Source organism: Pongo pygmaeus, chromosome 4, assembly GCF_028885625.2.
Source record: "Pongo pygmaeus isolate AG05252 chromosome 4, NHGRI_mPonPyg2-v2.0_pri, whole genome shotgun sequence".
Lineage (NCBI taxonomy): Eukaryota > Metazoa > Chordata > Mammalia > Primates > Hominidae > Pongo > Pongo pygmaeus.
The window spans coordinates 58,134,445-58,148,817 of record NC_072377.2 but is presented as its reverse complement, the minus strand read 5'-3'; the positions used below and the strand labels follow the sequence as shown (position 1 = coordinate 58,148,817).

Here is a 14,373-nt window from a genome sequence, read left to right as displayed (position 1 = left end):
CTATCATCTGTCACTTGTATCCACTCTCACTTCTTGTTAGGCATTGTGAATCTTAGTCTTCGTGTCCCAGTATATCGGTTTGGTCCATTCTGCTGTCAATGGAGCCTGGACTATGATAGGGAAATGACTATCATTTTGGGCCATCAGTGCCTTGATCTGGGGCAGGAGAGGCCATAAATAAGGTTGCAAAGCTTTGCAAGAAGGCCTTGAAACAAAACTGGAGCATAAAAACCCTGAAAACATGTTTTTAATATGAGAATTAATACAATAAATACTTGTGAGCTAAAGGGAGCATAATAAACTAATTCAGGATTAACAGTTCAAACAAAATTGAAGTATATCCATTGTCCCTGACACTGCTGACTTCTGGTTTTGAGCCTTGGTTTCTGGTGAGTCCTCCCCAAAGTCCCGGCCACTGTGCTGCCTAATATTCCCTTTTCCTAGGTATCACCCTTCAGTCTTCTTTCCCCTCTACTGTAAAGGTTTTTTTTTTTTTTTTTTTTTTTAACATAGTGATTATTGTATGTGCACAATTTACTGTACCATTTTAATTTGATCATTAGTTCTTAAGCATTATCTTAACTTATAGCAAAGTCATCTATTTTCACCTCTCTATCTTCACCTTTCTTTCACACTTTATTACTCTTCTAGGTAACTTTTTGGGAAAAAGAGCATTGACGTATATTTCCACCTGAATTACAGTAAACCAATGCATTAATTTAGGAGAATCAACATGCGGACTTCCCATCAGGTCACCTGGCATAAATAGACATTTTATTTATGAAACCCTTGCTTTATATTTCTTAATGAAATTTATTATATATTTTTCAAAATTATCATGTGGATTTCTCATTATGTTGATTCTTGACTTCCTAGTAATTTTTTTCAAATAGAACAGTTTTTGAAATAGGATACTTAGTTTTTGAAATAGGATATTTAGTAAGCAATATCTATTTTTGCTTACTAAATTATTATTTATTCATAATTAATAAAGCATTATGAATGTACGTATCTAAAAGAACTGGGCCAATTTGGGGATTTGGGCATTTTGAAGGCTGAGTGAAGATATTACTTAAGATGCCTCTAGGCTTGACCAACAATATAAACAGAGTCAGAGAGTGCTGCGCGATTATCTGTTTCTATGTATCAGGTAAATGAATACAAAGTCGATTATCTCTAAAACCTTGTAAGCAGCCCAATATTAGGGATATTTTCTTGTTTATATACATCCTCTATAAGATCTTCTCTTCCCCTATACCTCTCCTAAAACAGAATACCTATTTTAGTGTAAACCACATAATAGACACACCAAATTAAGAGTTCATTCTACTTGTTTCTTTCATATAGCTTCTTTGTTCTTAAGATGTATTGACTCTTCCAGCTCACTCAACTGAATAACTTGTATTTGCATAGTGGAACACAAAAGGAAATAGATATTTGGTATGACATGAGCTCCAAACACACTGGGAGCTCTGCAAGTTATCAGTGACCAAGTCTCAGATTAACAGGATGTTATTAAAATACATACCAGAAGAGGGCAGCACCACCAAGGCCCCCAATAGTCACATCTGTCAGACCGTCACCATTTAAATCCATTTCTCCGTGGATAGACTGGCCAAAAAATTTCAGTGTCTCACCATCCCCACCTGATGGAATACGCTGTGAGAATTCAAAAAAAGAGTTTCATATGAGAAGAGTCTGTTCAAAACAGTTTCAAATAAATCTGAGAATTTAAATTGTTTAACAAAATAATCAAAATTAAAGATCTTTTGGGAATCCGCCCAAGAGGTCCCTCATGTGGAGATAAGAGGAAATACTCAGATGTTCCCAGAGGATATTGCCGTTTTTATAGTACAGACAAAATCATTTCAAGGTCACTGACACTAGAGAGAGAGGGAAAATTATATAATGTCATTTTGTCTAATCCTCAAAGGAAACAGTGTGAGTAATTGGTTCTGTGCTTTCTGCTTCCTAGCCAATCCCATCACACAGACATATTTAAAGGTACCGGAAATCTTGAAAACATATCATATCAGCAAAGCGGGGAGGGGAGTAGAAGATTGTCCTGGGGTCAATTTGGAGTTCGCTGAACTTTGTGGCTGGGTATAAATAACACATCCCATCAAATACATTTTCCAATATGTAATCTCTACTGTCTTTCAAAAATTGTCCTAAAAGTTGAGGGCACAAGAGACTCAATTCCACTCACATGCATTCACAACGTTGAGATGGCACAAATGAGTATGTCTTGAAGACTGATCTGTGCACATTACCATACATAGTATATTTGATATCTGTACTTCCTGACTTAGCATTGGTTCAAGCTGAAGCTAATGCTTTTAACAGAAGCCCATGGCAAGCAGACAGGACTTACAACCCTCCCTAAACTTCAAGACGTCTCAGCCTTTCGGTTTCCACATAAATAACATAAAATAAGAAGCCTACTAAGGCAAACCAAATGGAAACAGTTTTCATCCTTAAACAGGTGAGGCTCGTTTGAAAGTATTTCCCTTCTTTTTTTTTGAGACGCTATTTCGGCTCACTGCAACCTCCACTTCCCAGGTTCAAGTGATTCTCCTGCCTCAGCCTTCCGAGTAGCTGGGATTACAGGTGCGCACCACCATGCCTGGCTAATTTTCTGTATTTTTAGTAGAGACGGGGTTTCACCATGTTGGCCAGGCTGGTCTCGAACTCCTGACCTCGTGATCCACCTGCCTCGGCCTCCCAAAGTGCTGAGATTACAGGCATGAGCCACCGCACCCAGCCATCCTCATTTTTTTAAGCGAAGAATTCAGGAGATATCTGACTCCTTGGTTCTATGGGCTTGACTGATTCTGGATTATCCCATACATAAGCAGCATCTCTGGTTCTCATGGAAATGAGTAAGCACATCTTCACGTATTCCTTGGAAAAACATTTTGCCAGTAATTAAACAAATCCAACTCTAATATTCTTTTTGTTGCTTTTGTTTAAAGTTGCATTTTGATTTACTACCATTTAGAAAACAAGTTGCTTATGACAATCTATTTCATCTGACAATGATTTAGCTTTCCTTTTCTACTTCAAATGCTACCCCATTAAATTTACAGGATTGACGCTGAAGGAATAAAGTATTAGAATATAAGAAAGAAGTTCTTCCTGCATTTCCTAATTCCATCATGCCCCAGTCATTAATATTGCCTGTCTCTTGTTAAGTAAATAATGCCATAAAGATTTTCACCAGAAACAAATTATTTATCAAATGGATACAAGTGCTCTTATTGAAATAAGCCCTTTATTCTGTTCACTATTGTCATTATGATTTTATGAAAAATCACTCACGTTTGCATTACATGAATAGATTTTGAGAGCTCTGTTGACTACAGAACCAAAGAGAACATTCAAATAGAAAATGAAATCATTAATATTCTGATTTCTTTTCAAATTATATAAGCTAGAAGGTAGTGAATTCTGTTTTATTTGTAAGTAGTTGTTCAATATCTAACTGACTATGATTCCTTAAAAACAGACAATTACATTCAAACGCCTTTAAATTCTTTTGGTTTTATAGTGCATTAAGCACTTTTGTAACTTGTTATTTTTCTAATGCAGGAAAAAAATACACTTATGGATTAGAGCTGTTAACTGACAACAAATTACAAACAGGAATAACATAAGTTCCCTGCAGCTTAAACTTAATATTCAGATTTATTTTTTCTAAGGATTACTTGTGAGAAAATTATAAACCTTTAGAAATCCTAACTCACTTGAGGAAAATATATCAACTTAATGGATAAATATAAATTTAATGCAATTTTATTATAACAGCATGGACATTAAATATAAAATCAAGAATCTAATTTCCTTTATTGGCTAAGCCATACAATTATTTTTGCCTTATTCAGAAAGCAGTGCCCTCTATTTAGAATGGGGCACACTGCAGATGTTAAACAGCATTGCTACAAAGTATTCTTTTATTTACTGTTTCAAAAAGTCAAATCCTGGAGACATGGAAAATAACAACAGAAAGGAAACTAGATAAATGTATAAAATAGAAAGTAATTAGGGCCGGGCACCTGTAATCCCAACACTTTGGGAGGCCAAGGTGGGCGGATCACGAAGTCAGGAGATCAAAACCATCCTGGCTACACGGTGAAACCCCGTCTCTATTAAAAATGCAAAACATTAGCCGGGCGTGGTGGCGGGAGCCTGTAGTCCCAGCTCCTCGGGAGGCTGAGGCAGGAGAATGGCGTGAACCTGGGAGGAGGAGCTTGCAGTGAGCTGAGATCACGCCACTGCACTCTAGCCTGGGCAACAGAGCGAGATTCCGTCTCAAAAAAAATATATATATATGTATATATGTATATATATATATACACATACACACACACACTACATATATAGTGTATATGTATATACACACTATATATAGTACATATATACACTACATATAGTATATATACTATATATACTATATATAGTATATATATACTACATATACTATGTATACTATATATACTACATATACTATGTATACTATATATACTATATATACACTATATATACACTATGTATACTATACAGTATATATACTACATATACACTATATATAGTATACATAGTGTATATACTATATAAACACCACATATATACTATATATACTATATATACTATATGTACTATACACTATATATACTATATGTACTATATATACACTATATATACTATAATATACTATATACTCACTATATATACACTATATATACTATATACACACTATATATACACCATATATGCACACTATATATACCATATATACACAATATATTCTATATATATACCATGTGTATATATATAGTGTGTGTGTGTGTGTGTGTGTGTGTGTGTATATATATATAGTAATTAATCTATAAGGAACACTTAGAATTAAATCTAGTTTCCCAATAAGGTCAGGAGGAAGAAATTAAATAACTCATGAAGTTAGACAGGTAATGCCTGGCATTGAACTGACTTATCACTGAAGGGTGGGAATCTATAGGTTTCAATTCTTACTTGTGCATATTCTTTCCTTATAGTCTTGCCACTTCCATGATAAATGTACACAGCTCCCCCGTGATCATCTTCCAGCGGAGCTCCTATCACGATGTCATTAAATCCATCAAGATTGAGGTCTTTTACAGCAGCAATTGCAGTTCCAAAACGAGCCCCGCATGGCTCATTTTTGTTTTCTTTTGTGCATGAATTGTGCTGCCGAGATGAACAGCACGTCTGCTTAATAGGTTCCAGGCTCATTTGATATTCAAACCTTGTCTGGAAGAAAGATAAACAGCATATTTATGTATTTCTATCATTACTACAGCAGAGTAGAATTTTTAAAGTATACTAAATAAGTGCTATTAACAGCCATTTGTACATTAGTGGTAAAGTTGGTAAAATTTCTTAAAAAGTGTGCCTATCTGAGAGCAAAGTTAGGGATTCCAAAGAGCAGATGGTAGAAGTGTGGGAGACATACTTTAATGGAATCTCTTTTTAATGCAATTCAGTATACAATTCAGAGCATCTTTTTCAGGCCAAATAATATTATATTCTCAATTTGTGCCACTATCCCTTCTTCACCCAATATTGTGCAAAGTGAAAATTTATTCTGGTCAAAAAGGAAACTTTCTCTAAAGCTGCCGAGAGTGGAAGAAAAAAAAAAAAAACTGAGACAGAAAGTACTAGCAAAGGTAATCAAGAATACACTTTCTTGGAAAAAGGACAAAACAGCCCAGGCCAAAAAAAGTTGACAGAAGGAAGCCAAAAACTGATAGAAAGAAAGACATATGATTTATTATTTAAAATAATCAATTCAGGAGATAATGTACATATTTGGAAAAGCTAAATAGATAAACACTGGCTTTGCTGTAAAGAGCAAAACACTCTTCTAATGAAGAAATTAAAAATTATTTAACTTAAAAAATGATGTCTGAAGTCAGGAATAGAAGACAAAAATCTCACTCCAGCCCAGTGAAGTATTTCCTGGAAGCCTGCAGTGTTGCTGCCTTGAAACTCATGACTTCTCCCCCTCCACCCTATCCGATTTAACTGCTGAGGTTATTATCTATGTCCAAGCCAGAGCTGATAAGCCTCCCAGCCTAAATAAGCCTTGTGGGTTTATTTAGCAGTTTAGTGAGATTTATATTTACCTCCTTTATCCTATATATTGTTAAACATAATTCACATTTCCAAGCAGAAAATATCTAAGAGTTGGAGCTACTTTATTAGAATTATAAATGGTCATTTCAAAACTGAGGGGTTGGTGGAGTGAATGAATCCTGATAGCTTCTTTGCTCTGTTTTTTCAAAGTGAGTGAAAAATTAGAATTTATTATTCAAAAATGAAGAGAAGAGATTTTCCTGGATTTCTACCAAACTCAGACACCATTACCTGATTGAGAGCATACACATACACTTTTCCTTGCTCCTCCTTCTCTGTTCCCATGTACATAGGGGCTCCGACTAGAAGAATGTCAGTATTAGAATCCTTGTCAATGTCAATTGTTGTTAAAATGCTGCCAAAGTAGGAACCAATCTAGGACACAAAATGAAACAAAACAGCCCAATGAACATCAGAAATTCTCAAGGAAACTGAAATCTACATTTGTTTTACTTCTAGCAATCTAGAAGAAGAGCTAGTTGGCAAAGGAAATGAAAGATAAAAATTGATGCTCCCTGAAAGTTATTTATTGGCTCTTTCATGAGGATAAAGAATATCAGTTGGTTCCATCTTTGAGGATGAACAGCTGTTACAGATTTCATCGCTTGACAGTAACAAAATGAATTTCTTTAGATTTCACTCTAACCTCTCTTTCTTCTCCACAAATCAGAAAAGGTCAGTAATACTATAGTGATTTTTTAAGGAAATAAAATTAGATAAGCAGTAGAATGCATGCTGCAATGGTTGCATATATGTTTAAATACATTATAAGGAGCTGAGTTGTCCTGGAATACTGGTGTGGCATATTTCACCTCATAGTCTTGGAAGATTGTCTTCTCAATGAAATGGTTAAGCCTTAGCCCAGTAGCTATGGGACATAGAAAAATATGGAAGGATTGCAGGGGGATCATCCCTTGCAGCAATACGTTTTCTCATTTAAAGATAGAAATCTGTTTAGAGAAAAGCAGAGAACTTATACTTCACTACCTAAATGCTTAATTTTTTCAAATGTTATTCTATGTTTAATATTTGATGCTGTTAACAATTATCTTATTGTACATCTCCCTGTACTGGCTTCTGTGATTCTACTCTTACTCTCTTGCTTCTGCCCCTGTGGCATAGACCACCCTTTTCATATTTACCGGCTTCTTCCCTAACTCTCATTTTCTGAATTTGGCCTCTTCTAAAGCTCAGACCTGTAGCCTTTTTCCATTCTCTTACCCTAGATGACCAATCCTTCTTAAGAATTTCTGCTAAGGCAATTGCAAATATCATTCTGTCTTCCTTCTCAAGGCTTCAGTTCTACAGTTCCAGACATTGCTTCTAGTCATGTGGGCAAAAGACACTGACTTTTGAATGCACTTTTCTCACAGGCTTTTGAGGGCCTTGAGAAGTTTTTTTAAAAGTTGAATTAATTATAAACATGAATAAAATAGAAGATCTTGCAACTCTGGGCTTTCCTCCCCACATGGCAACCATCAACTGGAGCTCAGTGGAAGCTCAAAAGCTGCCCAGGGCCATGGTTCCCACCACTTCCTGTGTTTTTTTGCCCAGCAGCTTTACTCATTGACTTTACCTATTTTGATTTTACTTTACTGGCACCTGCAAATATCTGAATTTGTGCTTACTGTTACAAGGAACATGTCTAAAAGCCAAACGTCATTGTTAAAAATATCTAAATTGCTTGAGGTGATGACATTCTAATCATGGAGCCACCTTTCTTTCAGATTCCCAGGCTTGAAACTGAAATCATTCACGACTTAAATCATTCATGATACTCTCCTCAACTTTCACATGCAAATTTTCATAAAATTTGACACTTCCTGTCTTGTATACAATGAATGGAGTGATAATTGATCTAAGACGTCATCTAAAATGCTTCATTCTACTATTGTCAACTTCCTATTATTGATATCTGTCATGGCCCTTCTTTTTCCATTTTTACTGCTGACATCTTATTTTACGTTCTTCTTACCTCCAGTTTGAGCTACAACAATAGCCTTATTCTAACTGTTATGAATTTTCCAAGCATAAATGTGGACAAAGAGTTAATAAAACCCTTTCACCTGATACATGAGGGTCTGACCTTTAGTTACTCTAACTCTGTTGCCCTGGGAATCTGCTGAGGCTGGGATTTCAACTTTACCACTAAGGCTAAGCAACACTGACGGGTAAAAATAACCTCTTATTGGAATATTGTATTCAGGCTGTATGGAACTATAAATGAATTATAAGTACCTGATGAAGATGACATATTTTTGACTTCCCAGAGTGCAGTTACTCTTGTAGCCGGCCTGTCCTTTGTAGAGACCCTGGAAGCTATGTCTATGGTGTTATCATAAAAGATACTGCTCCTGTGGGGCATGGGGCTTTAAAGCTAGTGCAGTTGTGGACCCGCCTAATGTGAGTATCCCTGCGCCTCAGCTTTACTGCTGCGCTGGGCTGCAGCTTGGACTCCTGCAGAGCAGGAGGGCTGATGCAGTCCTGCCCCCTCTAGTCTAGAGAGTTGGAATATTTAGTGAAGGCTAAGAAGAACCCCTCTCCCACCCTCTGTAAAAGGACTGTGGAATAAAGTCAATAAATCCTCCTTGTAGAACTGTTGAAAAATACAGAAAACTTTTTAGAAACAAAAGCTCCCCAAGCTATCACAATTCAAAAATAACAACAACAAAAGCATGGTTAGATCTTTCTTTCAGTTAATACGTGTGTGTGTGTGTCTGTGTGTGTTTGTAAATGTTTTCATATTTATGATGTTTCTTTCAGTTTTTATATATACATATATAAATGTTATTTCATGTATAATTTCCCAAACTTCTTTTAATATTCAATACTACCTAATAAGAATTTTCCAATTTTAAATATTACAGAAAATTTCCCATTACCTCCAGGATAAAATCCAAGCTCTTAATTTGCCATTCAAAACCTGACATAATATGGGTCCATGTTATCTTTTTAACTTTCTCTTTCACTGCTCTTTCTACCTATCTACATTCTATCATCCCTTGTAGATTCAGCCCAAATTTCACCTTCTGATAAGCTTTTCTGCACCAATCCTAGCTTAAAACAATCTCATCATATTCTGACTGTATTGTCTGGGCCACTGGTAATTTCACGCCTCTTAATGTTTTGGATCTCTTTTCTTGTGTATATATTTGTACATTTGTATCTACATCTATTGTACATCTTATCTCCACCCCCATCCAACATGAAGACAAAGATACAGACACTACACATCCTTCCAAAGAACCTAACACAGGGCCCTGTTCCCAGTTGTTACTGAATATGTGGGTATTGCATTTTTAAAAGTTTAGGACAATAAACAGTAAACATACATAGAGTATGAATACATTAATTTAAATAAAAGAATATTTTTCAAGTTTACCTGTTCTCCACTGAGTGTCTGGAGAATTTTGATGTTTCCATCTTCCATCCTGTAGATAATGACCTGGCCTGTATGATTGTACCGAGGCTGTCCAGCAATATAGAGCACATCTCCAGAAGAAGCAGTAGCAGAGTTTACAGTGTAACCTAACAAAAGAAAGATTCCAGATATACCACCTGGACTCCTAAAGTCTTCATGTAATAAATTAAGACTCTTTTTAAATGGCCAAGATAATCATTTTTATATGGTTATATTTTGAAAATAATATTTTTTCTTCAATGCATGTAAGAACTCGTTTTGGTGGAAGCTTTTAATATGCTCTCTATCTACCACAACTGCTTTCTCCTGAGAAGTTATTTTCCCCCAATCTGAGTTTTTCATTATTTGAAATCACAAATGATAAAACAATGATGACACATATAAAAAAATTGCACTTCCATACCCCAATTTGTAATAAATCAATTGTATTTCATTTGGATATATGTGTCTGCACTACAGAAATTAATACTTTTTATATAATTGGAATCACAGAAAATGTAAACCTTTTCTGTGCTGCTACTAGCTTTTTAAATTGTAATTTTAAATAATTGAAGATGATTTCTCTTGGTTAAAGCATGAAGACATTGCATTTATATTACGTGACCATTTCCCGATAAAACACTAGAATTCAGGTGGTTTTAATATTTTTGGTATTATACTTAAGATTTCAAAGACACCTTGGAGCATTTAAATTTGTCCCTCTTCTGGATTTTTTGACAGTAAATTTCAAGGAATAGATCACTGGATCAAGTTTTTAATGGTTCTTATAGTGTCTAGAAAATTGTTTTCAGAAAATTTGTACTACTTTGTTCTATGAACAGCCATATGAAAGAAAATTTCATGAAACTGTCCCAGGCTTTGTGTATCATCACTAGTATTTAAATTTGTGTATGTTTTAATAGGTGTTAAACAATGTCTAACAACAGTAACTTGCTGTGATTTTAATGTGACTTTATTCAACAGAGAGCTTGAATCATTTTTCACGTATCTGATCTTTCGTCTTCTTTTTTTTTTACTTTTTCATTTTTTTGAGTTGGAGTCTCGCTCTGTTGCCCAGGTTGGAGCGCAGTGGTGCGATCTCGTCTCACTGCAAGCTCCGCCTCCCGGGTTCACGCCATTCTCCTGCCTCAGCCTCCCGAGTAGCTGGGACTACAGGCGCCGGCACCACGCCCGGCTAAGTTTTTGTATTTTTAGTAGAGACGGGGTTTCACTGTGTTAGCCAGGATGGTCTCCATCTCCTGACCTAGTGATGTGCTCGCCTCGGCCTCCCAAAGTGCTGGGATTACAGGCGTGAGCCACTGTGCCCGGTTCTTTCCTCTTTTTAATTGAGCTTCCATGCTCTTTAAAATTTTGATTGTCTTTTTTCTACTTTTGATTTTATTTGCATATATCTTATATTGAAGTTATTCCTGGGTCATTATTTTTGTTTCTTCGGTTTCTTCTGGAATACCTTTTTCTTCTGTGCAACCTCCTCCTCTGGCTTAGGAAAATTTGTTCTATTTCAGTAAACATCATCTCAGTGCGGTGGGTGCGATAGTAGGGGTGGAGGTCACTTATGGGTTAATCTGACCATGTGCCCTGTAAACAGAGCCAGTGCATCTCGGGTGCTTCGCCCACCTAGATGTACACAATGATCAAGAGAATCTACATACAAACCTTTAAGATCAGGACTGCTTTTTACATTTTAAGCATGTGAAACAAACTTTCAGCACTCTTTTGGGGCCATAAACCCTCTGTCCAGCTCCACTGTTTGGCTTTGGACACATCTACCAATTCCACCATTGCAATGATGGAATGGCACACACTGCTTCTGTAAAGTCACATCTTTCAGATACTTGGTGGCTTTTCAGATATACAGACCCTTGATTGCCTGGGTAGCTTCATGGATGTTCTTAAAGTGAACACGAAGATTTGAATCTCTTGATTTGAATGACTTTTTGGGTTGTTCTGGGTTAAGTGAATAGTAAACCATTTTAAGAGATCATCTCAGGCTGCTTACAGCAAGAGCATAAATTGTGTCTTTAAGATTAATTTTTGAGTGAAAAATTAGATTTGTTCTTTGTGTTTTGAGAAGAGAGCCATATCAACGAATAAAAATTATCACATGCAGATTTTGATTTTATAAAAGGAATAAGTCTTCTAATAACCAGATTTCATCAGTGACGCAGAAGTAAGATTATTTTTCAAAATGCCACAAAATAGCACTTCTCACTGAGAAAAAGGTCATTTTTCTAACTCACTTACCAAGTATTTTACTATAAAGTAAGTTTGACTTTCTTTCAAAAATGTTAAAAAGGAACAAAAGTTTTTATACAATATGTTTATTCTTACAAGTGCTAAAGGAGCACAATTCCTCAGGCATATTATCCTTTATGAATATTCCTCACATTCTCATTCCTTCATCTTTCTTTGAGGGTTTTTTACTATTATACATAATAGAATCTAAAATATTTTTTCAAACATGTAATGTGTTACATGTTTATATTACTAACCACAATATTGTTTTAAAATGAATCTTTCAGGCCATGTTTATACATACATAAAATGGAAAAGAAGAATGTGCAAAATGAAGGCCGTTTTATTTCATGCCACTCTACTAAGAACTATAAAGAAGGGAGCAGAATGAGAGTGTTAGTACGTGTGTGTGTGTGTGTGTGTGTGTGTGTAATTTGCAGAGCTGTGAATGTAACTTGATAAAAGGCTTCTTTTAAAAATGAGTTAAAAATTACGTTTGAGGCTAGGAGTTGTGAGATTATTTAGTTAACTGTCTGATGACTTATACTTGATAACTAAAAATATTAGCTGAAATAATCTCAGGGACAGTAACTACCAGTTAGCGTAGTTACTAACTGAGGCTTGGGTGTCTAAAGACAAGAAAGAAGAAAAGAAAAAGAGAGCCAGAGCCAAGTAAAGCCTAATTTTAATTGAAGGAAAATAATTATAAATATTTAAGCTTAATAGCGTTTCCTGAAAAAGAAAAGAATAAGATGGAAGAAAAGGGCTGGGCGCGGTGGCGCATGCCTGTAATCCCAGCACTTTGGGAGGCTGAGATGGGTGGATCACCTGAGGTCAGGAGTTCGAGACCAGTCTGGCCAACATGATGAAACCCAGTCTCTACCAAAAATCTAAAAAATCAGCCAGGGATGGTGGTGGGCGCCTGTAATCCCAGTTACTCAGGAGGCTGAGGCAGGAGAATCACTTGAACCCAGGAGGTGGAGGTTGCAGTGAACAGAGATCATGCCACTGCACTCCAGCCTGGGCAATAAGAGAGAAATTCTGTCTCAAAGAAAGAGAAAAAAAAGAGGAAGAAAAGGCTAAAATGGATGGCATAGCGCTTTGCATGGATTTATGAAGAATGAATTCTGTCAGCTCTCATAATTCACTTCTTGGGAAAAGGGCCAGGATCTAGTGAGGTAATGGGAAACAGGTATGATCTGTCTTGATGCCATGACATTGCCTCACATCTTTCCTTCTTTGGAAGCTGTATGGCAGGAATAGAATTCAGCAAACTGTGGATGGAGGAGGCGGGGGAACATAATCCCAGCTGTATTTTCACAACCAAATTCACTTGCAATGCCTGTATTGGCATAAGGCAGTTTGGGTAACAGAAAGATAGGGGTATGACTATGTCCTGAGACAGATGTTCGACAGCTTGAATTCTTACAGCTTCCTGATCATTATTGATAAGCATGGGATTTTTTTTAATAGAGCCTCTGCCTCTCTGCTTCCTTCATAAGATTTTTCATAGTCTTGCAACTTGCAATCCATACAGTTTACGAAAAAATACACTCAGTCTCTTCTCAATTTGTGATCCCCACAAAGAAACACTGTGAAAACTTCATAACTTCATTTCAGATTTAGAATATTATTTTGGGTGGAAAAAAAAACAAAGTATTTGTCCTGCCTTTTCTGGATGCTTTTCTATTTTGAAAGAAATCTTACATGTATTAGACTTTATGTTGGCAAAATGTCATATACCCTCACTTGTGAGTAAGCTAATGAAATAATTTCTGAAACAGAAAAGAAAATCTCAGCACACTGTAGAAGACATACCCAAAAATTTCCTTTTTGGACAGAGAGAAGTCATATATTATAAATACTGTGGTCACAAATAAGATTCTTTTAATATTTTCTTGCTTGCAGTGGCATCTTTAAGTTGAATTCTCCACATCTGCTTTAAGCAACGTTTAACCAAAGCTTTTTGGGAATGACAAATTTAGGATTCTTAAGAGTTTATTTATTTTAAAGGAATTTAATCACATATAATTAAGAATACCAAAAACTACAGTGTTATCAATTAAAATGTGTGGGCTTCCTAAGAGTGGCAACAATATCATACACATCTTTGTGGACTTCACACAGTGTCTTTAATTTTGTAAATACTCAATACTTATTAGTAATAGTACTAATGTCAGCTACTATTATTATTTTGTATTATGTATGAGTTTTCTACTGCTGCTGTAACAAATTAGCACAAACTTGGTGGCTTAAAGCATCACAAACTTATTATCTTATGATTCTGTTTATTAGAAGTCTGGCATAGAGCTTCCTGGACTAAACATCAGGATATTGGCAGGTCAGTGTTCCTTTTGGGAGCCTATCAAGGAGAATCTGTTTTCTTGCCCTTTGTAGCTCTAGAGCCATCTACAGTTTTTGGCTTGTGGCCCCCCTCCATCTTTAAAGCCAACAACATTGCATCTCTCTGACCATTTTTCCATAGTTCTGTCTCCCTCTGGCCACATCCAGGAGAGGTTCTCTGATTTTTAGAATGCTTGATT

General features: G+C 36.0%; 1 protein-coding gene across 2 annotated transcripts in view; it reads right to left on the bottom strand.

Moving 5' to 3' along the window:
* Positions 1–14,373, bottom strand: part of ITGA1 (integrin subunit alpha 1) — a 170,391-nt gene that overhangs the window by 40,626 nt on the left and 115,392 nt on the right. For both annotated transcript variants that reach the window (XM_054487298.2, XM_054487299.2), the window contains 4 exons: positions 9,557–9,702; positions 6,406–6,549; positions 5,032–5,289; positions 1,529–1,659 (listed from right to left, as the gene is read on the bottom strand). In XM_054487298.2, coding sequence (XP_054343273.1) covers positions 1,529–1,659; positions 5,032–5,289; positions 6,406–6,549; positions 9,557–9,702 — 679 coding nt within the window. The remainder of the gene's footprint in view (positions 1–1,528; positions 1,660–5,031; positions 5,290–6,405; positions 6,550–9,556; positions 9,703–14,373) is intronic.